Source organism: Sus scrofa, chromosome 8, assembly GCF_000003025.6.
Source record: "Sus scrofa isolate TJ Tabasco breed Duroc chromosome 8, Sscrofa11.1, whole genome shotgun sequence".
Classification (NCBI taxonomy): Eukaryota; Metazoa; Chordata; class Mammalia; order Artiodactyla; family Suidae; genus Sus; species Sus scrofa.
This window is the reverse complement of record NC_010450.4, coordinates 40818241-40843562: the sequence shown is the minus strand read 5'-3', so window position 1 is coordinate 40843562 and position 25322 is coordinate 40818241. Positions and strand designations below refer to the sequence as shown.

General features: G+C 36.9%; 1 protein-coding gene across 1 annotated transcript in view; it reads left to right on the top strand.

The window, feature by feature from the left end:
• Positions 1-25322, top strand: part of CHIC2 (cysteine rich hydrophobic domain 2) — a 65351-nt gene that overhangs the window by 3153 nt on the left and 36876 nt on the right. The window contains exons 2-3 of the mRNA XM_003128983.4: positions 18314-18368; positions 18511-18666. Coding sequence (XP_003129031.1) covers positions 18314-18368; positions 18511-18666 — 211 coding nt within the window. The remainder of the gene's footprint in view (positions 1-18313; positions 18369-18510; positions 18667-25322) is intronic.

Genomic DNA, 25322 nt, shown 5'->3' with positions numbered 1-25322 from the left:
ATAGTAATAGTAATACAAAACTCCTTTTTACGTGATTCTGTCATGTATAATTCACAGGCATACCGAGGTGCTTGGAGCCCAGTTAACACCTGTAAAGGATTTTGAAATTGGTGCTTTTGGGTTGCTATGACTGTTGAGCATGTTCAATTTTTTTTTTTTTTTTTTTTTAGGTATAAATGGGAAGACCTATTAAAACAGTTATAAAAAGACTGGTTAAGTTTATCATTGCCTCTGCCCTACCTTCTCCCTCTTTTTTAAAACTAAAGAGCTGTTCAGAGTAGTTTTCCCTTGCTAATTTAAAAATAAATTATAAAGTATAGAATCATCTATAATCCAGATAAATCTGAAAAGATATAGATCCATCCATATGTGTTTTTCATAGATTTCACTTTTGAGTAGATCTTCATAGTTGAATATTTCCACTCTTCCCCCCCCACTTTAATATATCATAGTATTACTCTTATTTTAAAAGTCACTATATTCTCACATGACATAATTTGGCATATCATTATAGTGATATAAGGAAGTAAGTTATCTCCCATTTTCAATTACGCAGTCAGGTCTTGGTTAGTTTTGGGGCCTACCCAGACTTTTGGGACATGAGGATTTAAAATGTGTAATTTGCCTAAGTGAAGTCTGCTTTAATGTGGTTTTAATAAAATATTTTCATATCGACCCCAAATCACACTTAAACTTTGTCCTTACATTAAGATCAGTATTCTTTCTTGATATTCTTCTAGATGAGTATAATTCCTTCAGTGTTAGAGTGGCCTGTAGCAATATGGATCAAGATTGTAGCTCCAACGGAGAAATCTTGTGCAGAAGCGTATTTTGAGGAAGAATGGTATTTGAAGGGAGAGAGGGAAATGATAAATCTCTGTTACTGCATAATATTTATGTACATGTAAGTTAAAGGGCTTGAGATCGTAGTTCAATTAAAAGCAGATTTCCTGGGAGTTTCTTGGTGGCTCAGTGGGTTAAGGATCTGGCATTGTCACTGCTGTGGCTGTGGTTACTGCTCAGGTACAGGTTTGATCCCTGGCCTGGGAACTCCCATATGCCACGAGTAGCTTAAAAAAAAAAAAAAAAAAGATTGCCTTTGTGCGTGGCAGGGGGAGGAGGGATTGTGCTTAACATGAAGATGAGGGAAAAAGTGATTAACATATTAGGGGGTATTGGCAAAATTGGTCAATATGTTAAAATTATGGCATTCTTTGCCCCTTAAAATAAATTTGTGTAAAATATAGAGAACATTTGTTGAAGACTGATTTTCCACAATGATTATAGTGATACGTTAATCTAAAAATTAGAATTTAAAACTCCTTTTAGGTCATTATTTCCTAGTTAATCTTTCATTATAACTGACATTATTTGCTCCCATCTTATTTCATGCCCTCCTATATCAGAAGCAAACTTGGAGTTTTCCTAGGGCACTGGAATCTTTGACTTCTAACATAAGCCAACTTATTTTACTGAAGTTTATTTCTAATATATTCTCTTCACTAAATTACTGTGTCTTCAGGTACTTTCTTCTGAGATATAATCTTCCTACCATCTCCACAAATAATTCCTCATCTTTTACCAGTTTTTATCAATGGCTGTGGGAGATTACTCTTTTTGTTTGTCTTCATCGCAAGTATGCATTGGAAAATGGAAAGATTTGGAAATGTGACTTGAAGAAATATGGAAACGCTTTGGGATACAATAGGAACTCTGCGTAGGAGACATCACAAGAACTCTTTAGTATCTATTGACCTTTCAAATGGAGGAGTTGAAAAGAACTGTCTATCTTAAATGGTATTAATATTTCAAGATTGCTGCTAGATGCTGTGGTTAGCAACAAGAGACCTGAACATGATTTGCCCAAATAACAAAATCACTTTAATTAAAACATTTTTTTAACTTTGTTAAGTCCCATCTCCTTTCCTCTACCCAGAAAAATTATTTCATTTTTAAAGATTAAGTTTTTTGTTTGAAATTTTTGAAGACTTTTTTGATATTTCTCCACAAAGCTGTATATAATTCTTTGATGCCAGGAGTTAGGCTTAGTGGTCTTTATTTCTCCACTACTTAATATAGCATCTGGAATATTATTGGTCCGGAAATGTTCTCTAAATAAGTGAGGTAATTGCATATATCTTTGGATCTTGTCAGATTTATCAAAGGAATAACTGTTTTCTTCCGTTTCTGTATCTCCTAATTAAGGCAAACAATATTTTACAAAAAATGATAAATGGCCTTTTTTTTAAAAAAATAAAATTTGGTGATTTTGAGGAAATTGTTAAGTTAAAGTAGATATTTTTTCCCAGTGATTTTTCTTACTCTATAATTTGAAAGAAAAATTAGTTTGATTTAAAACATAGCATTGGACATATCTTTGATAACATGAGGAGAAGATGCTAACCATTTTAACTGGACCGACTGCTAAAACTTCTCAATGGGTAAACTTTCTTGAAGAAATGAGAAATATGGTAGGAAACTGAAGTTTCAAAATTTTTACTGGAGTTCCTGTCGTGGCTCAGTGGTTAACGAATCCGACTAGGAACCATGAGGTTGCGGGTTCAATCCCTGGCCTTGCTCAGTGGGTTAAGTATCCGATGTTGCCATGAGCTGTGGTGTAGGTCGCAGACATGGCTCGGATCTGGTGTTGTTGTGGCTGTGGCCTAGGCCGGTGGCTACAGCTTCGGTTAGACTCCTAGCCTGGGAACCTCCATATGCCACAGGAGCGGCCCTAGAAAAGGCAAAAAGACAAAAAAAAAAAAAAAAAAAAAAAATTAATTAAAAAAACAAAACAAAACACAAAATTTTTACTGTATTTGAATTTGATATTTATGTAATGTTCCAGTCCAGACAGTTTAATGTGGGATTTCTGCCTGCCCACATAACGTGAAATTAAGTAGTACTTTGTGACTTGCTAAGTGGAATATAGAAACTAAATGGTAGATAATTAAATTTACTATGATTATTCTAAATAACATTAAATAATAATACTACTCCAAAGAATATTTTTGAGAGCTGCTCTTGAATTCCAGCTTGAGTTTATATCCTAACAGGTTAAACACCCAGGTTTTTAGACCAACTGTATGCTTGGAAGGGAATCTTTTAAGTCTCTAGTATCCATGTCTGGCTTAGCTTTCTAATCGACTCTAAAGCTTAAGATTTCATTCTCAATAAAATTAAGCTTTAAAATATAACATGTAACAACAGATGCTGTAAGGTGTCCTAACTCTAGTTTCTTCTGTGTAAGATTTGTTGGTTACTTTTTATAATTTGTTTCAGAGTGCATTTATAAAATCAGATCTTGTATCAGTGTTCCATGTTCATGCAGTCTGCTTAATCCAATTCAGTATTTCTTAAACTTACCTGATTGACATAAACCACAAAGAGCATTTAAAAAAAATATATGCATTTCAGGTTCTCAGCCAAGACATCCCCAAGAGTCTAGGAATTTTTATTTTTTATAAGAGTTTAGGTAATTCATATGTGAGACACATTTGCCAAGCAGTGGGTGGTACTATGGAAAGAGTGTGGTCTTTGATGTCAAGCAGATTGATTTCAGTTCTCAGGAACTTCCTGACTGTAACCATTAACCTTCCTGAACTATAGTTTTCTCATCTACCTCAGAGATTATGGGTGAGAGGCAGAAATAATTTATCTCATGACCTGGACCCATAGTAGGCATTCAGCAAATTATTGCCACATATTTTGATATTTATCCTTTCATGCATATTTTTTGGTTAATCCTTATTACTCTTTTCTTGGAAATCAGTCTAAAGGGTGATATATGCTTTCCTGCTTTAAAACAAGATTCTGAGCATAAATCAGAATTATCTGATTGAGTAGAGGAAACATTTAATCAAAAGAAGATATTATCAGATTGATACACAGTGATGAAGGCTCTGGAAGTATTTTGGGGTTTGAGGATCTTCTCTGGATGATACTTTCTTGTCAGTTTCACGTGTAGGGGGGCTTTTGCTTTCCTTTACCTTTCTTTCTTTCTAATTAATCAGCTGTAGATTGGGAATAGACAACCAACCTTATTAGAACTTTGTATAAAGTAAGAGAAGCTTGTTCTGGGGGGCTGGATTTAGATGCTTGAATTATAGTACTTTGGTTTTAAGATACTTATTTCCTCAAAGTATTTTTGATTACTCCTTCATTATCAACTGTTTTATTGAGGTTTCCTGATAAATCACTTAGGAAGTATGAATTTTTTTGGGAGGGGGTGGTGCATGCCTGAGGCATGTGGAAGTTCCTGGGCCCGGGATCAAGCCCACACCACAGCAGCGCCCCAAGCCTCTGCAGTGACAGTGCTGGATGCTTAACCTGCTGTGCCACGAGGGGACTCCAAAAATTTATTAAATTTTATGCTGAGTATTATGTGAGGCTCTTGAGTGTATAGTTATGAGTGAAACATGCATAGTTCCTCTGCTCCCTTGGAGCTTACAGCTAATAGACAAATTACATCAGAAAATTGCTGGGAAGGAGACAGTTTCAGAAAGTAATGTGATCAGGGAGAACTTCTTTCTGAGAAGGTAACAGTTAGGAAGGATGAAAGAGTCCTATGAGGAGCTCTGGCAGCTCTGGAGAAGAGCAAAATAAGTTTGGCTTGCCTGAGAAACTGAAAGGATACTACCGCTGTATTGTGGCTAGAATGCTGTAAAAAAAGGAGATAGTGCCTTGAAATGGGGTTGGTAAGCTCAGAGGAGCCAGCCAGGACTGGAGGGGGATTAGAATGAAACTGGGAAAAGTAGTTAGGAGCTATTGGAACAGTATAGTGAGATGATAGTGGCTGGGTCCTGGGTGATGGATTTCAGATAAAGGAGGTATTGCAGTTCTGGTTGTACGCCATCAAATTTATCAGACTTTCCTGTGAGGTATGGTGAAACACTGCATTGGCCTCTTTTGCCATCTCACTCCCCACTTGTGGTATCTTTTGTTTTGCTTTGTTTTTGGTTTTTGTTTTAGCTTTGTGGAGGGTGAGGTCAAAGAACTGTGGCGCTGCCCTTACTGTTGGCTGGAGACTGTCTTGATGACATACCTGCATTTCCTGTTCTGTTGCCACAGGGCAACTAGAATGCCAGGAGAACTGCATGTGCCGGAAGTGGGGAGGGGCTTTCCCACAAGATCATGGATTTTAGAGTGAGGGAAGACCTTTGTACCTTTCAGCCACAGCATGTGTGAAGTTTGACAGTGGTCTGTGTTCATTAGATTTGAGGAAACGACTGTGCTTTTTACCTTTTTATACTTTAAACTGTGTAAAAGGGCTGAAATTTTCTCAAAAAATCTGGAAAAACGACTTTCTTCTTCTTAAGCTCTTTTCCATCCTACATATAGTAAATGAAGTTTACCTAGGGTAGAGTTGGTTGGACTTTGGGTTAACTTGTCTTTGTCTTTGTTTTTGTTTTTGATTTATAAGTGAATGTGGGGAGTTCCCTCGTGGCTCAGTGGGTTAAGGATCTGGCATTTTTATAGCTCTGGCCCAAGTTTGACCCTGGCCCAGGAACTTCAGCATGCTGTGGATGTGACCAAGAAAAGGGGAAGTGAATGTATATGTATTTCTATTTGTCTGCCTATCTGTATGCTTCCCATGAGAGCACCTTATTTTATTCTCTTTGGTCTTGCATTGTAATTACAATGAAATGCTTGATTAGTCCAGTGAAGGAGCTCCTATGTATCTGGCTTTCTTTCTCTGCCTTTTCTAAACTATTCAATGATAAAAGTTTCTTGAAATTGATATTTTGGTGATCTATACTATTAACCAATTCATCCATATATTATTTCTTTCTTTTGATGGGGAATGGACAAAGGAAAAAAAAATTAGCTTTATTGCTTTGCCAGGCAAAGGAGGCTACAGCAGGCTAATGCCCTAAAGACTGTGCCCTCCTATATATTGTTTCTTAAATAAACCTAATTTATCTTCATTGTGCCGCTCATAATATTTATATAAGTATGAAAAGTGTTCTAGGATATGTATAAATTAGTGACATAAAATCTTTTTTCCTTAGTCTGGTACAGATAATTTAAAGTGGTTGAGTTGGATTAGTTGAATCCCTGTATCATTAGAAGTTAATACCATGATGTTTAATCTGTATACATTTATATAACTTTCACTGCTTAAAACCATATTTAATTATCTGTTAATATTTCAAAATTTACTAGTATTTGAAAATTAGTAAATTCGAATGTCAGAATATTATAGAACTATGTATAATGGTGAGGTTTTTGATAAATATAGTTAATGACTTAAGTTTTTGATAATCCTAGTTTATGAATGAGATTTAACTCACACAGTTAAAATTTTTAGAATTGTGTTAGGAGACTCTATGTCTCCAGCTCCAGGGGTTCTTGAAATTGATATTTTGGTAATCTGTGCTATAAACATAGTTCATTTGCAGTTCTATCCTTTCATGAGCCACGTTGATATTCAGATGTATATTAAGGCAGCCAGATGAATTTAAAGTGTGATTTTTTTTTTTTAAGCATTAATTTCTTCTATGGTTATAACTTCATCTCAAAATAGCTAAAAAGCTGATTCCATTAAAAGGTCAGAGTTAAACATCAGGAAATAAGTGGTGTCTTCACTTGCCATCTGCATAACCCATGTGTTTAGATTAAATCTGAAAATTCTAATTCTTATGTCCATATACGTTGTCATTACCTATAGAACGATAAAATTCTCTGAGTCTAAAATATCCAAAACTGAATTTATAATTTTTCCTCCAAATCAGCTTCAATTGCAGCCTTCCCATTTTCGGTTGATGGTAGATCTGGCATCCTGTTTGCTTAGACTAAAAAATCTTTGACACATCCTCGATGTCCCTTTTTCTCTTTCACTGTATCAGATCTGTCAAGAAATTACTCTGTTGGCTTTCATCAAAATATATTCAAAATCTGGCCACTTTTTACCATCTGTAATGCTGGGTGAGTTATTGTTTCTCTTGTGCCTTGTACTTGATACGTTTCTTCTCCCTGCTCCCACCTTTGTCTCTCAATCTTAACAGTCTTTTTGGTACATCTGCCACAGTGAATCTTTTAAAAGGTAAGTCAGATCATGTCTCTTTTCTGTATCAAGACTGCCCAAGGTCCCCATCTTCATAGTTAAAGTTCCTTTGGATGGCCTACAAGACCTCATTGTTATTTCTCTGACTTCTTTTCTACCATTCTTTCACTTGTTTACCCCAGTCTGCAAGCATCCTTTCCATTCCCTGAATTATTCAAGATACATTCCTGGCTTAGGACTTTGCACTGGTTGGTCCCGCTTTCTGAAATAGTCCCCCCAGATATCCAAATGGTTAGCTAGCTCCTTCACCTTCTTCAAATCTTTTCATACTTAATGAGTCCTTCTCTTCTTTGTACTTGAAATTAAAACTCATCTACTTCCTCATACTCAGTGCTATCTTTTTCTTTTTTTCATAGTGCTTCCTCTGTCAGAATGTGAGATGAGCCAGACTTGACAAAGAGTACAAACTTTAGACAACCTTCTCTTGCAAGGAGAAAAACTCCCAAAACTTTTTTGGCAAGAATAAAGTTTTATCCTACTGCATAGCACAGGGAACCATTTCGAACTCTAGTTATAGAACATGGTGGAAGATAATATGAGAAAAAGAATGTGTATATAATGTATGACTGGGTCAGTTTGCTGTGCATAGGAATTGACACAACATTGTAAATCAACTATAATAAAAAATTTAAAAAAAGAATAGGAGTTCCCATCGTGGCGCAGTGGTTAACGAATCCGACTAGGAACCATGAGGTTGCAGGTTCAATCCCTGCCCTTGCTCAGTGGGTTAACGATCCGGTGTTGCCGTGAGCTGTGGTGTAGGTTGCAGATGCGGCTTGGATCCTGTGCTGCTGTGGCTGTGGCTGTGGCCGGCAGCTACAGCTCCGATTCGACCCCTAGCCTAGGAACCTCCATATGCCATGGGAGTGGCCCAAGAAATGGCAAAATAAATAAATAAATAAATAAATAAATAAGAATAAAATTTTAAAACTTTCTTGCTGTTCTATAGCAGCTGACCCATGAATAAAAGGTGAACCCAGAAAAGCTTGCTACTTTTTTTTCTTAAAGTTTGGTAATGCATTTGACCTTTGAACCATAAATGACCCTGAGAAGCAGGTTGTTTTACCTGAGGTAAATAAAACCAGAAAGTGGGTTTAGTTAGATAATATACCTAGTTGATATCTGAACCAGGATTAGAATTCAGGCATTGTGTCTCAACATCCTGTTGTTCTTTTGACTTCACCACAATAACTTCTAGGTGCTTTTCAACCTTTGTCTCACCTGTCTAGATTCCTAGCCTCATGCTTGTCTGTATTAGCTATGACTGTTTAATTTTGCTTGGCTTTCCTGAACCCAGCATCTCTATGTGTACCCTGTTTCCTCCATATTACCCCCGACCTTGAAGAGGTTGGCATAAAGTTTGAATATCTTTGACAGTTAACATTAACCAGTTTTATCATTAGCTGTTCTATTGGCTAAGCTGCTTGAGGATATTTGTGGAGTCATTGAGATTTAGACATTATTTAATTTATAGTTATCTATAGGGGTATTAAATGATGATATTGCCCACTTTATTAGAAGGGTGATAACGCAATATAAACATAGCATACCTTTACATTGTCTTATAATAATAAAAGCAGTTAAACATACACAGTTGAATATACAGGGTTTATGCTATGTACTCTTGGTGCTTTATGTATATGAACTCATTTAATGAGTTAGGGGTTGTTTTTATCCTTGACCTGTAAATAGAGAAACTGATGGCTCAGAAAAGGTAACTAATTTGCTCAGAGTAACACATCTAGAAAATGGCAGTGTCAAGATTTTAGTATAGGCAGTCTGGCTTCAGAATCTTGTTTGTTTAATTGTTCTTATTTTATAGAACCAAAGCAGCAAATTTAAGTGTTCTATATATTATTCATCATCAGAAACATTGGTAACAAAATCCTGTATATTTTGGGATTTTAGATAGAAATGTGAAAAACTCAAAACTAGATTTTTTTTTTTCTTAGATCCATATGAGAATGTTAACATTTGTTATGTATTAGTTTTAATTTTATAATTTCTCTTTGATGGAAAAAAATTTTTCCCTCCAATTCGCAAATATTTTCTCAATTTAAAGTTTCTAGTTCAAGAAGATAAACATTTTCTATGCTTACAGAAAAAGTTATTAGAGGCATTGTCCTGTAGTAGAAATTGCCTCAGGTGTGGGTTCAGGAGAATAAGGATAATAGCCTAGATCCTGCATATTAATTAGCCATGAGACCCAAGCTACTTGCCTTTTATGCATCAATTTCTTCTCTGTAAGAATAAATATTTGGATTAAATGATGGTTGTGGTTCTTTCTAGCCCTGAGATTCTGTTGTTATGGAATGAGGAATTATTTTTTTCTATTTAATTTTAAAATTCTTTACAGTATACTTAATATTAAACATACTTTTAAAATCCTTAAACTCTAAAATACACTTTAAAACTGGTAGAATTATCTTGAAATCAAGACATGTCAAATGTACATATATTTCTTTAGGCTTTCTTAAAAATAAAAACAAAACCCCTTTAATCATGTACTTTTTCTTCAGGCTTAATCCTTTTTCTAATTATAATGAAAAACATAAAGGTTATTAAAAAATTGGGAAGTAGTACTTCCCAGTGAAGCAGAAAATAAACCATCTATAATCACCAAGAGGAAAAGGTCATTTAATATTTTGATATATTTGTTCCTAGTCCTTATTAAAATTTTTTGTTTAGTTTAAAATAGTAATATATGTAATTAATGAAATTTTGGAAAACATGAAATTATGAAAATGAAATATCACTCATAATATTGTTGCCCAGGGTTAACCACTGTTAATATTTTGATGGATAAACTTTTTCTGTTTTTCTGTGTATATATAACTTTTTATTAAAAAAATTGAGACCTGGAGTTCCTTTCATGGCTCAGTAGAAACGAATCTGACTAGCATCCATGAGGATGCAGGTTCGATCCCTGGCCTTGCTCAGTGGGTTAAGGATCCAGCGTTGCTGTGAGCTGTGGTGTAGGCCACATATGCAGTTCAGATCCCAAATTGCTGTGACTGTGGTGTAGGCCAGTGGCTACAGCTCCTGTTGGACCCCTAGCCTGGGAACCTCCATACGCTGCAGATGCAGCCCTAAAAAGCAAAAAAAAAGAAAAAAAAGACCATACTTCTAAAGTATTTTGTACTTTATATTTTTCATTTAAGATGTTGGGAACATTTGCCGATATCTTTATAGGTTCTTATATAGCCTGAAACATTAGGCACTATTAGATTTCAAAGAACAGAACCACTGAGGGGGTCTTAAGCAGTGCAAGTTTTTTGTAAGACTGCATGGAGACCAAGAAGACAGGAAACTTGGCCATTGTGTAGACAGGCTTCAAGGAGACAGGAATCATATTATTATTATTATTATTTTTATAATGATTTTTATTTTTCCCATTATAGTTGGTTTACAGTGTTCTGTCATTTGGACTGAAATAATATTGTTTTGGATACTCAAGTGCAGCTCTGTGATGAAGTTGTTCTGTCATTTTTCTCAGCAGCATGTGTCCTTTGGTCAAGTGGTCTGTCACAGTTACTTACCTTACTTAGCTTTTGCTGTTGCAGAGTGAGCTGGCAGACTGCTTTTTCCCTCTATCCCATAGTTTCTGCTTATTATTGGTTTCAGCTTATTCTTAACTTCTACTGATTCATGACTTTACTGTATCTTGGCTTCAGTTTAGCTTCATGTTACCAACCATTGCCTCTTATTCAGATACCTCAAGAAAGAGGATCAGGCTGAGTTAGTAAATGTTGTGCAAGTTGGATAGGACCCTGCCTTCCCATATGTTACTAGCCAGCCCAGGGATTAGCTGTTCTTAAAGCAGATGCCCGTTTGTGGTCTAATTCGTCGGAGCTTAGGGAGCTCCTAGTCAGACACACAGGGTTAGCAGGTTGCTCTCAAGTGTGCAAAGTTTTGAGCTGCGTAATATTTTTCAAATTAATGTCATAATTAATTTCATACAGTTGTAGTCTTTGTATTGTTTTAAGACTTTCTTTGTTAAAAATAGCACTGCAGGGAGTTCCCGTCGTGGCGCAGTGGTTAACGAATCCGACTAGGAACCATGAGGTTGCGGGTTCGGTCCCTGCCCTTGCTCAGTGGGTTAACGATCCGGCGTTGCCGTGAGCTGTGGTGTAGGTTGCAGACGCGGCTCGGATCCCGCGTTGCTGTGGCTCTGGCGTAGGCCGGTGGCTACAGCTCCGATTCGACCCCTAGCCTGGGAACCTCCATATGCCGCGGGAGCGGCCCAAGAAATAGCAACAACAACAACAACAACAAAAGACAAAAGACAAAAAAAAAAAAAAAAAAAAAAAGCACTGCAATTTAGAAGCAAGGAAAATAAACAGAACAAAACAAAGTTGAAGAAATCAAATTCTTGTAACTAAATATTTAAAGGGCAAAATTCACCATGAGTTCAAAATGTATCTTAATTCAAAATAACAATGCATTAGTGAATTCTAAGAGACATTAATATGAGGAGATACAAGCAGCATAGAAGAATTAAAAATTGAAGATTAAAAAAAGGATTGGGGATTATAGGAACTAGAACTGAAGAAAAGGTTGAAGTGCATTCAAGAAAGCTATTAATTAGTGAACCCCAAACTCCTTGTTTACCTACAATAACATAACTAGTTAATACTAAATAAAAGAATAGAGAAAATTATGTAGATGTTACTATACATTATAAAATGCTTTTAATGTATTTACTTAGCTATTACTATACATTTATTGAAAAATACTTCCTGTTTTAAGAAACAAGTGAAACAAAATGTCTAATACTCCCTCAACAAATTAGCATTGCAGAATACTTGATTATTCATGAGCACATCTGTGCCACTGAATTATATTCTTCTGATACATTTCTAGAAGTAGAATTACTAGGTCAAAGGGTACACATTTTTTTTTAAGGGCTGCACCTGTGGCATGTGAACGTTCCCAGGCTAGGGGTGGGATCGGAGCTGCAGCTGTACCCACACAGCAACATCAGATCTGAGCTGTGTCTGCAACTTACACTGCAGGTCAAGGCAATGCGGGATCCTTAACACACTGAGCAGGGCCAGGGATTGAATTGGCATCCTCATGGCTACTAGTTGAGTTCGTTACCATGAGCCACAGTGGGAACTTCCGGTATGAATCTTTTTTTTTTTTTTAAAGGAAGCAAAATTTTTATTATAGGAAAGCAGGTAGCTCCCAGGGCTGCTGGGAGGTGGGAGAAGAGACCTCCCCCCCCCCCCCCCCGCAATTGTCCTATAGGGGTTTTTTTATCCCTTAAAGATGGGGGTGGGGGGTACCATCGTGGGTCCAGAAAGATGTGGTTTCTCCCACTGGCCTTGCCCAGTTACCTATGTCAGTCCTTGTCCGATAGGGGTCTTAGGGATGGAAATGTCCCATGTCCCATAAGTCTCATAGTTTCTCTGCTATTTTCTTTCCGTAAACTGAGTCACAGTGGTTAGGGATTAATGTCCATCTGGGTGTAGGTACACTCCCTATGGTAAACAGGGCCTGTGGGGATGTTACTCCCTATAGTAAACAAGGCCTGTGGGGAATTACTCACTTGGAGCCCTTGAACCACAAATGTTAATGATTTTTTTTTTTTTTTTTTTGTCTTTTTGCCATTTCTTGGGCCGCCCCGCGGCATATGGAGGTTCCCAGGCTAGGGGTCTAATTGGAGCTGTAGCTGCCAGCCTACACCAGAGCCACAGCAACGCGGGATCTGAGCCGTGTCTGCGACCTACACCACAGCTCACGGCGACGCCAGATCCTTAACCCACTGAGCAAGGGCAGGGATCCAACCTGCAACGTCATGGTTCCTAGTCGGATTTGTTAACCACTGTGCCATGGCAGGAACTCCAATGATTTTTTTTTTTTAAGACTTTTTACTTACCATCAAATGGTATGCTTGAAGGGTCTATCATTTTGTGTTTTTCTTTTACCTTCTAGATCGTATGTTATATGTATATTTTTGTATTTTCTTTTTACTTAACAGCGTATGTACTTTCCATGTTATTTGTAATCTTCATTTTTGTCTAATATTCTGTTATGCTGAGATACTGTAATTTACTTAACATTCCCATAATTTTTTAAAATTTTAAATAAAAATATTTTATTTTATCTTATTTTGTCTTTTTAGGGCCAAACCCATGGCATACAGAGGTTCCCAGGCCAGGGCTCGAATCAGAGCTGCAGCTGCCAGCCTGTGCCATGCCCACAGCAATACCACATCCAATCCATGTCTTTGACCTATACCACAGCTCACAGCATTGCCAGATCCTTAACCCACTGAGCAAGGCCAGGGAATTGAACCCAAGTTCTCATGGATACTAGTCAGATTCGTTACCACTGAGTCACCACAGGAACTCGTCCCATAATTTTTTAATTTTATTTTTCTCTATTGTGATTACAGTTTCATGGGAACTTGTTTATGCATATATTTTTATGCACACTTCAGACTTTTTAGGCAAGATCCTTGAAGGAGAAATTACTGTGACAAAGGTATATATATATATATATAGTTATTTTTTGCTTTTTAGGGCTGCACTGCGGCACGTGGAGGTTCTCAGGGGGTCACATTGGAGCTACAGCTGCCGGCCTATGCCACAGCCACAGCCACACCATATTCGAGCTGCATCTGTGACCTACACCACAGCTCATGGCAATGCCAGATCCTTAACCCACTGATCGAGGCAAGGGATCGAAGCCTTGACCTCATGGTTCCTGGTTGTACTCATTTTTGCTGTGCCATGACGGGAACTCCAAGGTATGAATGTTTTTAATGCCAAATTGATTTCTGGAATGGAGTTCCACTGACATACATGATATTTTCCATCTTAAGATTTTCTTGCCATCATACAATGTTTTTTAGCTTTATTTAATTTATTAGTCTTTGTAGATAACTAAATTGAGATGCTTCCAACCTTGAATAATATCTTTTAAAATTTTTAAGTGCTACTCCCAGCTTTTTTGGATTAATAGAATGTTAGGTTATTAGGTTTGAAGGGAGTTTAGCTTCCTACCCATTGCTCTTCTTTCATGCTGTAGCCTATACTAAATAAGACATTCCCCACCCTGGTACTCAAGCTCTGTGCTATTGCTGGCAGAAAATATGCTGTATGAAGTAGGACTTACTGGAAAAAAAAATGTTTCCAACTACTGTGTTGAAAAGAAATGTGGATTAAATTCTGTATTGTAGTAGTTTGAAAAGTGAATGAGAGGTGAGATAAAGAAATGAATGTAGAGGATTCTTTCAAGGTCCTGGATGAGGAAGGAAAAGAGATGGATGCCATTATACACTGAGGGAAAAGAAAATAGGGGTTCAGATATTAGGGCTGGGTGAACTTATGCAGATTTGTAATCTATGTGTAAGGAGCCAGAAGAGAGGGAAAATGAGTGGATTGCAAAGAGGTGCAACCAGGAGCAAAGGGTTAGTTTGCTTCCATTGAGAAAGATGGTAAAGATACTGAAGACATTGGTAGATCTAAAAATGAAAGGGAGAGAAGGCTAAGCAGTTTATGTTCATTGGTGTTTTTTCCTCTGGTTGGAGTTAATGAACTATGATTATCTGCAAAAAAGTGGATTGTGAGGATAAGGGTAATAAGCACATGTAAGCACATATGAAGTTGGAAAACGGAGTTGATTCGGAATGAATAAAGATTACTATAACATTATGTTTAATTGAAGTTAGAAATTTATGTGGTTTTTCTGTTGTAGCTCCAGGCCATGGTAATTGAAGTGAAGAAAATAAACATTTCAGCTGAATTGAATTGACAAGAGACAGTAGAGATACAAAAAATAAAAAGTTTTGTTGGAGTATGGTTAAATGATTGACTAGATCTGACAGATAAGGAAGAAAATAGAGTCACAGGAAGCTGATTTGTAGTGGAAAAGCAAGGAGGAGTGGTTAAGAGTAGGTTACAACCAGAGACTAAAGAAAAAAAAAATTGAGGGAGTTTCTGCTGTTGCGGTGGGTTACAGATCCAACTGCAGCATCTTAGGTTGCTGGGGAGGTGCAGGTTCAATCCTCCACCTAGTATATTTGCCTCAGCTGCAGCTCGGATTCAGTCCCTGCCCTGGGAACTTCCGTATGCCCCAAGTGTGGCCATTAAAAAAAAAAAAAAAAAAAAAAAGGTAAGGGTAGGAGATGAAATTATTGATGGTAGTGTTAAGAGGAGAACTTTACACTTCAGAATTTCAGAGGTGATATAGTTCCAAATGATGACTTAGATTGCTGAGTTAAATAGAGGTGAATTTCCTCAGAATAGGTGAGGTCAGTTAATTAATTAGGTTTTAGCACTAGATATTGAATTAATTGGGATGAAGAAAAGAGTTCCTGTAGAGAGGAAAAACTGTAATGTGATTATCTGTATCCTGAATAAAGAGTGTGAAATTGTGCAGAAAAAGCATAGCAGACTTGAAACTGCCATCCTTAGAAAGTCTTACTTTCACTGTCAGTTCTTGGTTGGTACCTGGGAATTTGGACTTTGGGAGGGTTCCCAGTATTCCCAGAATTGATAAGAATGGCTCACTGGGCCTAAACTGTCCAAACAATGTGGTCTATACTGAACACCTACTTTCTTTCTGGGATTTTGGAATTTTGGTGCATGGCAAATTGATGGGGCCTTTGTGACCAGTCCCTGGTAAAAGCTTTGGGCACTGACTCTCTAATGAGCTTTCCTGGTAGACATTATATACATGTTGTCAAAACTAATTGCTGGAGGAATTAAGAACATTCTGTGTATCTTTACTGAGAAGAGACTCTTGCAAGCTTGCTTGTTCCTGATTTCCTTTGGACTTTGCTCCATATATCTTTTCCCTTTGATGATTTTGCTTTGCATCCTTTCCCTGTAATAAGTCTAGTCGTGAGTACCACTGTATGTTGAGTCTTTTGAGTCCTCCTAGTGAATCATCAAACCTGAGGTTGGTCCTGGGGACCCCCAGTACAAAAGTAGTGAGCTGGAAGACTGAAAAAACTGCTCTTGGGGCTTGAAACAGTGTGGAAGTTGTTCACATCAAAGAAAGAACAGTGGTGTGGAAGTTTGCAAAGAGGAGTTAGTGGAATGTAGACATTTCTTCTGGCTTGAAAGTTACTTTATTTAGCAAATATTGAGTATTTGTCAGGCATTGGGCCAGACATTTAGGGTATAAAGATAATTAAGATACCATGCCTACCTATAAATAACTCATTGGTTATCAGGGTAACATGTTAGACTTATGACATAGTTATAGTGAGATATGATAAGGATTATACAAGAGATATAAATAGTCAAGCATTGTGAGAATATGGAAGATGGAGTCTGGCAGATGGACTCTAAGGAATGAGCTATAGTTGAGAATTTCTATGGAAAAAGTGGCATTTCAACAGGATTTTTGGTTAAAGTGAAGAAAAAACAATTTTTAAAGAGAAGATGTAGACAGATATCCAGGTAGCAGATCCACAGACTAGAGGTTCCAAAGTTAAATATTAAAAGAATTTGGAACAGAGAGGATTTGTCAGGAAAGGGGGAGTTGTAAATTGGATGAAGATGAGAAGGGAGGGTAACAGATTAGAGTAGCTTACTCTGAGTTTTGGCTGTAGGTTTAGAAATGAGGTGACAGTGAAATGGATGTAGATGGGATATGAGTAAAACAAGCCTATTTCAAGATTCCATTTAGGAGTAAGTTGCAGTCCCTTTCCAGGGCTTTATCACGTATATTATAAGAACTTTCAAAATTACCTCAAATTATCTAAAAATAAAAATTGGCCTTGTACATGCTTTCTTAAAAACATTTCCTTCCCTCCCTCCCTTCTCTCTCTCCGTTCCCTCCCTCTCTCCTTCCCTTCCTTTCCCCACAGGTGTGGCATATGGAAGTTCCCAGGCTAGGCAGGGGGTGACCTGGAGCTGCAGCTGCTGGCCCACCCCACAGCCACAGCCAAGCCAGATCCAAGCCTAATCTGTGACCAACACTGCAGGTCATGGCAACGCTGAATCCTTGACCCACTGAGTGAGGCCAGGAATCAAACCTGCATCCTCATGGATGCTAATCAGGTTTGTTTCCACTGAGCCATGAAGGGACTCCAAAAAATTTTGTATAAACCTTCTGCTGTAGGACCTTGTGATCATGAAGCATTACATAAAAGTTGCTCAGTAGTTTGATTCGAATGAATTCTCTTTTTCTCCAAATATTAGTAGACTTGTAAACTTATACTAGGTAACAGTACAATAGGTTAAGTTTAATGTGTTTTATCTTGTTATATTTGCTATTCTTTGAAAATAGTTTAAATCTTTTATCAATTCCAAAGCCACGAATATTTTAACAGTGATTTGGGACAAGAGCTTTTAGGTAACAGGAAGAGAGATAGATGTAGCACGTGTCTACATTTTCTTTCAGATATTGAATGGACTGACAGTAGGTATTGAGTGGTGACCAGATAGGACAGTTGTTGGTAGTACTTTGCCAATCCTTACCTTTTTTTTTTTTTTCTTCCATTTCTTCTCTCCTTGTTTTCTCTACTCTTTTTCAACTTTGCCCTACATTTTTTTCTTCTCCTGCTTTTATTGCTTAGGTGTACCAAGGACACTTGTTCAAATTCACAACCATTGCCTATCTCCATCAGTAACATTTAAAGCTAGGAATAAAGTCATCTTTTAAAATAATATGCTTTGAAGTTAGTTTTTAAGGTATAGGCAGTAGCTCAAATTAAATCAACCGCTTTTTCTTTTTTGGCCACCCTGAGGCAAACCTCCTGCGGCATATAAGGTTCCCAGGCTAGGGGTCTAATTGGAGCTGTAGCTGCCAGCCTACGCCAGAGCCACAGCAACGCAGGATCCTAGCTGTGTCTGTGACCTACACCACAGCTCACGGCAATGCTGGATCCCCAACCCACTGAGCAAGGCCAGGGATCGAACCCACAATCTTATGGTCCCTAGTCGGATTCGTTAACCACTGAGCCATGACGGGAACTCCTGAAAGAATCTTAGTAATTTTGACAAAATTGGGCAGTTGTGTTGTTTTCTATTACATTAATATTTGGCTTACAAAGATAGTTCCGAAGAAGTCATATTTTTCTGCAGTCTCAGCCTCTTATATAAAAGCTTTGGTTCAGCTGCTAAAATTGCTTGTTACATTTCATAAATTGCTAATTAAGTTTATGTCTCAAACTTTGTTATTCTGTATATAAAGTTGCACTCTATTTACTTGACCTTTGATTAAGATAAATAGTCTATCTTTGCAACAATGACATGTAATAATAACATTTTTCTCCTTTTTTAAAAACAGATTTGGACTGAGCAACAAATTTGAATCAGAATTCCCTTCTTCTTTAACTGGAAAAGTGAGTATCTGTTGGTTATTTAGGTATTGTTTTTATGCCTTAGAACTGAAGTCTTTTCCTAACAAATTAGAAAAAATTATGCTAATGAGACATATTTATTCACATTAATATTGCAGTGTTATTTCTTAAAATTCTTCTTTAGGTAGCTCCTGAAGAATTTAAAGCCAGCATCAACAGAGTTAACAGTTGTCTTAAGAAGAACCTTCCTGTTAATGTACGTTGGCTACTTTGTGGCTGCCTTTGTTGCTGCTGCACATTAGGTTGCAGTATGTGGCCAGTTATTTGCCTCAGTAAAAGAGTAAGTTGAATTATATATTTTAATTTAAATTTAGAAGTAGACATGTCAGATCTTGCACTTATCTGGTTTTTATTTTTTTGTTTTGAATGAGTCACACTATTCTGAATACCATAGAAAAATAATTTGATCCAGTAGAGGAATGATTAAGTTATGTCCACATGATGTTATATGAAATAGCTATCTAAAAATTATAGTTATGATTCTTATGATACAACACATTATGTCAGGATGGAATACAGCATGCTCTCTCTACATTATGGTATAATTAGTGATTGAAAATGTTGGGCTCGGGTATACCACTTACCTATGTGATCATAGGCAGGTTTCTTAACCTCTTTCAACTAGTTAACATATCTGTAAAATGACAGTATTTACCTCCCTACTTGAATAGGACTGTTGTAAGGATAAGATCAAATAGTTTGTAAAGCTTTTAGCTAAATAGTTCAAAGTAAGAACCTAATGCATATTGATTAAAACGTTATTACTGATATTTCAGTACCAATGGAAGAAATAAAATCTGATAATGCTTATTTGTAATTGGTGAGATTGTGGAGAATTCTGTTTTCTTATTTAAAGAATTTTTTTTTTTTTGTATTTTACAAGTTTTGCTGAATACATACTAATCCTGTAATCATAAAAATGATCTAAAGAGTAATAGTTTTGACTTTTTATAGTAGGAAATTTCCAAGATCTGGGTAAAGGTATGGCAAATTAGTATAGATTGAATGTGTTATATTTTTGTTAAAAAGCTTTAAAAATTAAATGGTAGTTATATGTATAAAAATGAACTACCATTATGTTGAAATTGAGTGAATAGTTTGTGTGACTACATTTCATTTTATCATCCAGTAATAACAGGAAATATGGAAAAGAAAGCTTATGTTTGTTCTTTGTTATAAAACAGGATGTATATTTCTACTGGAAACAAATTTTAACTAGTGCATTTTATTGATAGGAAGTAGATAATTGCCTCTGTAATATAATTTTGTAATATTTATTGTAATATTTGTAATATTTACTTTTTTATATTCCAAGAATATTTCTTTTTTCCCATAGTTCTCAGCAGATGATCTTCCTACCATAGTTTTTTTAAAATCTGGTTTCTGTTGCATTTGTAGCTCTTTGTAGTTTAGGTCCCTTCACTCGCTTCTACTGTTCAGGCATTTCCATTGTTTAAATGATTGCTGAGTCTCACTTGCTTGGCAGCTTACTATTATTTAACCCAAAGAATCAAAGTTTTATTACTGTAGAAACCTTTGCGATATAGTTATTTTTGTTTCTGAAGGTTTTGAGATCCTGTTTTTTTACTTTTTATTTTTATTTATTTTTATTTATTTATTTTTTGTCTTTTTGGCATTTCTTGGCCTGCTCCCGCGACATATGGAGGTTCCCAGGCTAGGGGTCTAATTGGAGCTGTAGCCACCAGCCTATGCCAGAGCCATAGCAACGCAGGATCCGAGCCGCGTCTGCAACCTACACCACAGGTCACGGCAATGCCGGATCATTAACCCACTGAGCAAGGGCAGGGATCGAACCCGCAACCTCATGGTTCCTAGTTGGATTCGTTAACCACTGCGCCACGACGGGAACTCCGTTTTTTGCTTTTTAAATGAGTAAACAAGATGTTAAAATGTGTGCACAGTGTTGGATGTAGAAAACAAAAATAAACTTCCTGCCCTTCTCCACACTTTCTTGGTAATAAGATCATTTTTCAGATGCTTTCATTAAATTCCTTTTTATTTGAGACATAAAGTATATTGACTTTTTTTAGCTTATTTCAGTCTGTGGTTTCAGAAAGTACATTTCATTCAACTTTGTAATATTACACTAAAGTCTCTCTTTGTGTGTGTGTGTGTGTATATATGATTTAATTTTATATAGACTTTACCATCCAGTGAGCGTAAACAAATGCAGTTACTGCTTAAAAACCTGCCTTTACCTGTCTTGGATGTAAACTATTAAATCATTGGAGAGAGTAACTCTACATGCAGGTATGAAGGGCGTTAGAGGCCCTGAAAAAAGGAGTGCTTTGTAAGATGGGGCAGGATAATTTAGAGCAGGGTTGACCTTTTATTTGTTGTAGACCCTTCGATAGTCTGGGAAAGCCTATGAACCCTTTCTTAGAATAATGTTTTTTATTTGATTTGGAGAGGCTTAGTATATATTAAATTTGTAAAATCAAATACATAGGATTATAAAGGAAATCAATTATATAGTTATCAAAATTCTAACACCCCTCAAATATATGATTTATAAATATTTTTTCTTTTTTTTTTTTAATGGCTGCACCCACGGAAAATGGAAGATCCCAGGCCAGGGACTGAATCTAAGCCACAGTTGTGACCTATGCTGCAGCTGCTGCAACCCTGGAGTCTATAACCCCCTGTCCCGGGCTCAGGGATTGAACCTGAGCTGCTGCAGTCAGATTCCTAACCCACTGTGGTGCAGCGGGAACTCCCTAGATAATTCTTTATCAATGCATGCAGGGGATCGCATGGTAATATGATGTGATAGGAAAAATCTATGATTTCTATGAATGTTAAAGATACAGGTCCTGTTTAATCTACCGGTTAGTTGCATACATTCATAATCTAAGGAAATATACAACATTTCAGTTAGAGGTTAGTGAAATTAAAGATGAATTTTTATTCTCTCCATTTTCCCGGACTCCTAGAATTCTACCTAGATATTTCATGTTAAGAACCCTTGATTTAGAGGTAGTGGGATAAATAAAAGCTAAAACCCTGCCAGATTGCAAGCTTCTGAACGTCTCTTTTGTCCTCATTTGTGATGTGGAATCCTCTTATACAGTTAGAATTGTCTCAGACTCTAAGGCAAATCAGGACCAAAGGCAAACTCTGTTTGCAGCTTAGCATTTTCACCTTCCTAACATTATTCAGTAGTTTGGATAACTAGATTATCTGCCTTGCCTTTGAAACCAATCCCCGACTGAGTGATCCTTTTTATGAACTGGTCTTGTTCTGGAAAACTTATTTTTAATCTGTTCTATTACTGTTTTTAGCCCTTCCAAATTGCCTTAGTTACTGCAGTCTATTTTTGAAAATTATTTAACATACAAGAAAATTCACTCTTTTTGATATTCAGTTTTATGATTTTTGGCAAACACATGAAGTTGTGTAATCAAGATACATTACATTTCTTTCACTCCAAAGAACTTCCCTTTTCTGTCCCTTCAACTCTGAAATCCTGGCAACATCGATCTGTTCTCTATCCCTATGGTTCTGCTTTTTCTAGAATGTTCTATAAATGGAATTATACAGTGTGTACGCATTTTGAGTATGGCTTCTTTCATTCAGGTAGTGCATATGGAATCATCTGTTTTGTTTCATTTATCAATAGTTTACTTTTTTATATTGATGAGTAGTAGCCCATTGCATGGTTGTATCACAATGTGTTTACTCATTCACCAACTCAAAATCATTGGGTTGTTTCCAGGTTTGGTGATTTTGAATAAAGCTGCTGTAAATATTCACATGCAAACTTTTGTGAATGTGAATTTTAATTTTTATGGGTGGGATTGCTGAGTCTTTCGGTAAGTGTATGCTTAATTTTAGGAGAGACTTCCAAACAGTTTTCCAGAGTAGTTATATCATTTTATATTCCAAGCAGCAATTTATGAGAGTTGCTCAGCATCCTTCCCAGTGCTTGGTATTGTTAGTTTTAGAAATTTTAGTCATTCTGATAGATGTGATGGCATCTCATTGTGGTCTTAATTTGCATTACTCTCATGACTGATGAGAGTAATGCAAACACCTTTTAATGTGCTTATTTGCCACTCATTCTTTTCTAAAGTATTTATTCATATATTTTGTCTATTTTTAAGTTATTATTTCTTACTGTTGCTTTTTGAGAGTTCTTTATATGTTCAGATTGTTAAGTCCCTTGTCATATGTAACTTGGCAAATATATTTTTCCAGTCTGTAGTTTGTTTTTTCATTCTCATTCTATCTTTGGCAGAGCAAAAGTTTATTTTGAATGAGTGCAGTTTACCAATTTTTAAGAAATTGATTGTCCATTTGGTGTCATATCTTTTTTTTTTTTGGTCTTTTTTTGAGGGCCGCACCCACGGCATGTGGAGGTTCCCAGGTTAGGGGTCTAATCAGAGCTATAGCAGCCAGCCTACACCAGAGTCACAGCAACGTGGGATCCAAACTGCGTCTGCGACCTACACCACAGCTCATGGCGACACCGGATCCCTAACCCACTGAGTAAGGCCGGGGATCAAACCTGCAACCTCATGGTTCGTAGTTGGATTCGTTTCCACTGCGCCATGATGGGAACTCCTTTTTTTAAAAAAAAACCCTCCACACTTGCAGCATATGGAAGGTCCCAGGCTAGGGGTCAAATCAGAGCTGCAGCTGCAGGCCTGTGCCACAGCCACAGCAAACTGGATCCAAGCCGCATCTGTGACCCACACTACAGCTTGTGGCAAAGCAGATTCCTTAACGCACTGAGCAAGGCCAGGGATCGAATCTGTGGCCTCATGGACCCTATGTCAGTTTCTTAACCCATAGAGCCACAACAGTGTTACATCTAAGAATTCTTTGCCTAAATTAGGATCACAACATTTTTCTCCTATGATCTCTTCTGTGTTTTACTTTTAGATCTATGGCCCATTTATTTTATTTTAATTAATTAATTTGTTTTGTTTTTTGCCTTTATTTTTTATGTATTTCTTTCATCACATCTGTAGTTGTGTAATGATCATCACAATCCAATTTCACAGGATTTCCATCCCACAACCCAAGCACATCCCCCCACCCCCCAAACTGTCTCCTCCAGAGACCAAAAGTTTTTCAATGTCTGTGAGTCAACATCTGTTCTGCAAAGAAGTTCAGTCTGTCCTTTTTTCAGATTCCACATGCAAGTGATAGCATTTGATTTGGTGTCTCATTGTCTGACTGACTTCACTTAGCATGATAATTTCTAGGTCCATCCATGTTGCTGCAGATGCCATGATTTCTTTCTGTTTAATGGCTGAGTAATATTCCATTGTATATATGTACCACATCTTCTTGATGCACTCCTCTGTCGATGGACATTTAGGTTGTTTCCATGTCTTGGCTATTGTATCTAGTGCTGCAATGAACATTGGAGTACACGTGTCTTTTTGAGTCATGGTTTTGTCTGGATAGATGCCCAGGAGTGGGATTGCTGGATCAAATGGTAGTTCTATTTGTAGTTTTCTGAGGAATCTCCATCCTGTTTTCCACAGTGGTTGCACCAACGATTTACAATCCCACCAACAGTGTTCCTTTTTCTCCACACCCTCTGCAGCACTTCCTGTTTGTAGACTTTTGGATGATGGCCATTCTGGCTGGTATAAGATAGTACCTCATAGTGGTTTTGATTTGCATTTCTCTCATAATGAGTGATGTTGGAACATCTTTACATGTGTTATTTGCCATTTGTATGTCTTCTTTGGAGAACTGTCTATTTAGATCTTCTGCCCATTTTTGGATGGGGTTGTTTGTTTTTTTGGTATTGAGCTGTAGGAGGGGCTTATAAATTTTGGAGATTAATCCCTTGTCAATCGATTCATTTGCAAAGATTTTCTCCATTCTGTGGGTTGTCTCTTCATTTTGTTTAGGGTTTCTTTTGTTGTGCAGAAGCTTTTAAGTTTAATTATTAAAGTCCCATTTGTTTATTTTTGTTTTTACTGTCATTACTCTAAGAGATGGATCTGAGAAGATGTTGCTGTGGTTTATGTTGGAGAGTGTTTGGTCTATGTTTTCCTCTTAAGAGTTTTATAGTATCTGGTCTTATATCTAGGTCTTTAATCCATTTGGAGTTTATTTTTGTGTAAGGTGTTAGGGAGTGTTCTAATTGCATTCTTTTCCATGTGGCTGTCCAGTTTTCCCAGCACCACTTATTGAACAGGCTGTCTTTTCTCCATTGTATATTCTTGCCTCCTTTGTCATAGATGAGTTGGCTGTAGGTGCGTGGGTTTAATTCTGGGCTTTCTCTCCTGTTCCACTCATTTGTATGTCTGTCTTTGTGTCAGTACCACATGGTTTTGATGATTATTGCTTTGTAGTATAGTCTGAAGTCCGGGAGCCTGATTCCTCCAGCTCCATTTTTCTTTTTCAGGATATCTTTGGCTCTTCTGGGTCTTTTGTGCTTCCAAACCAACTTTAAAATATTTTGCTCCAGTTCTGTGACAAATGTCCTTGGTAGATTTCCTTAGGTAGTATAGTCATTTTGATACTATTGACTCTTCCAATCCAAGAGTATGGCATATCTTTCCATCTATTTGTATCATCTTTGACGTCTTTTGTCAGTGGCTTATAGTTTTCAGAGTACAGGTCTTTTGCCTCTTTAGGTAGGTTTACTCGTAGGTATTTTATTCTTTTGGATGCGATGGTAAACGGGATTGCTTCCCTAATTTCTCTTTCTGCTCTTTCATTGTTAGTCTATAGAAATGCCATTGATTTCTGTGTATTAGTTTTGTATCCTGCGACTTTGCCAAATTCATGGATGAGCTCTAACAGTTTTCTGGTAGCGTCTTTAGGATTCTCTAGGTATAGTATCCTGTCATCTGCAAATAGGGATAGTTTTACTTCTTCCTTTCCAGTTTGGATTCCTTTTATGTCTTTTACTTCTCTGATTGCTGTGGCTAGGACTTCCAAAACTAT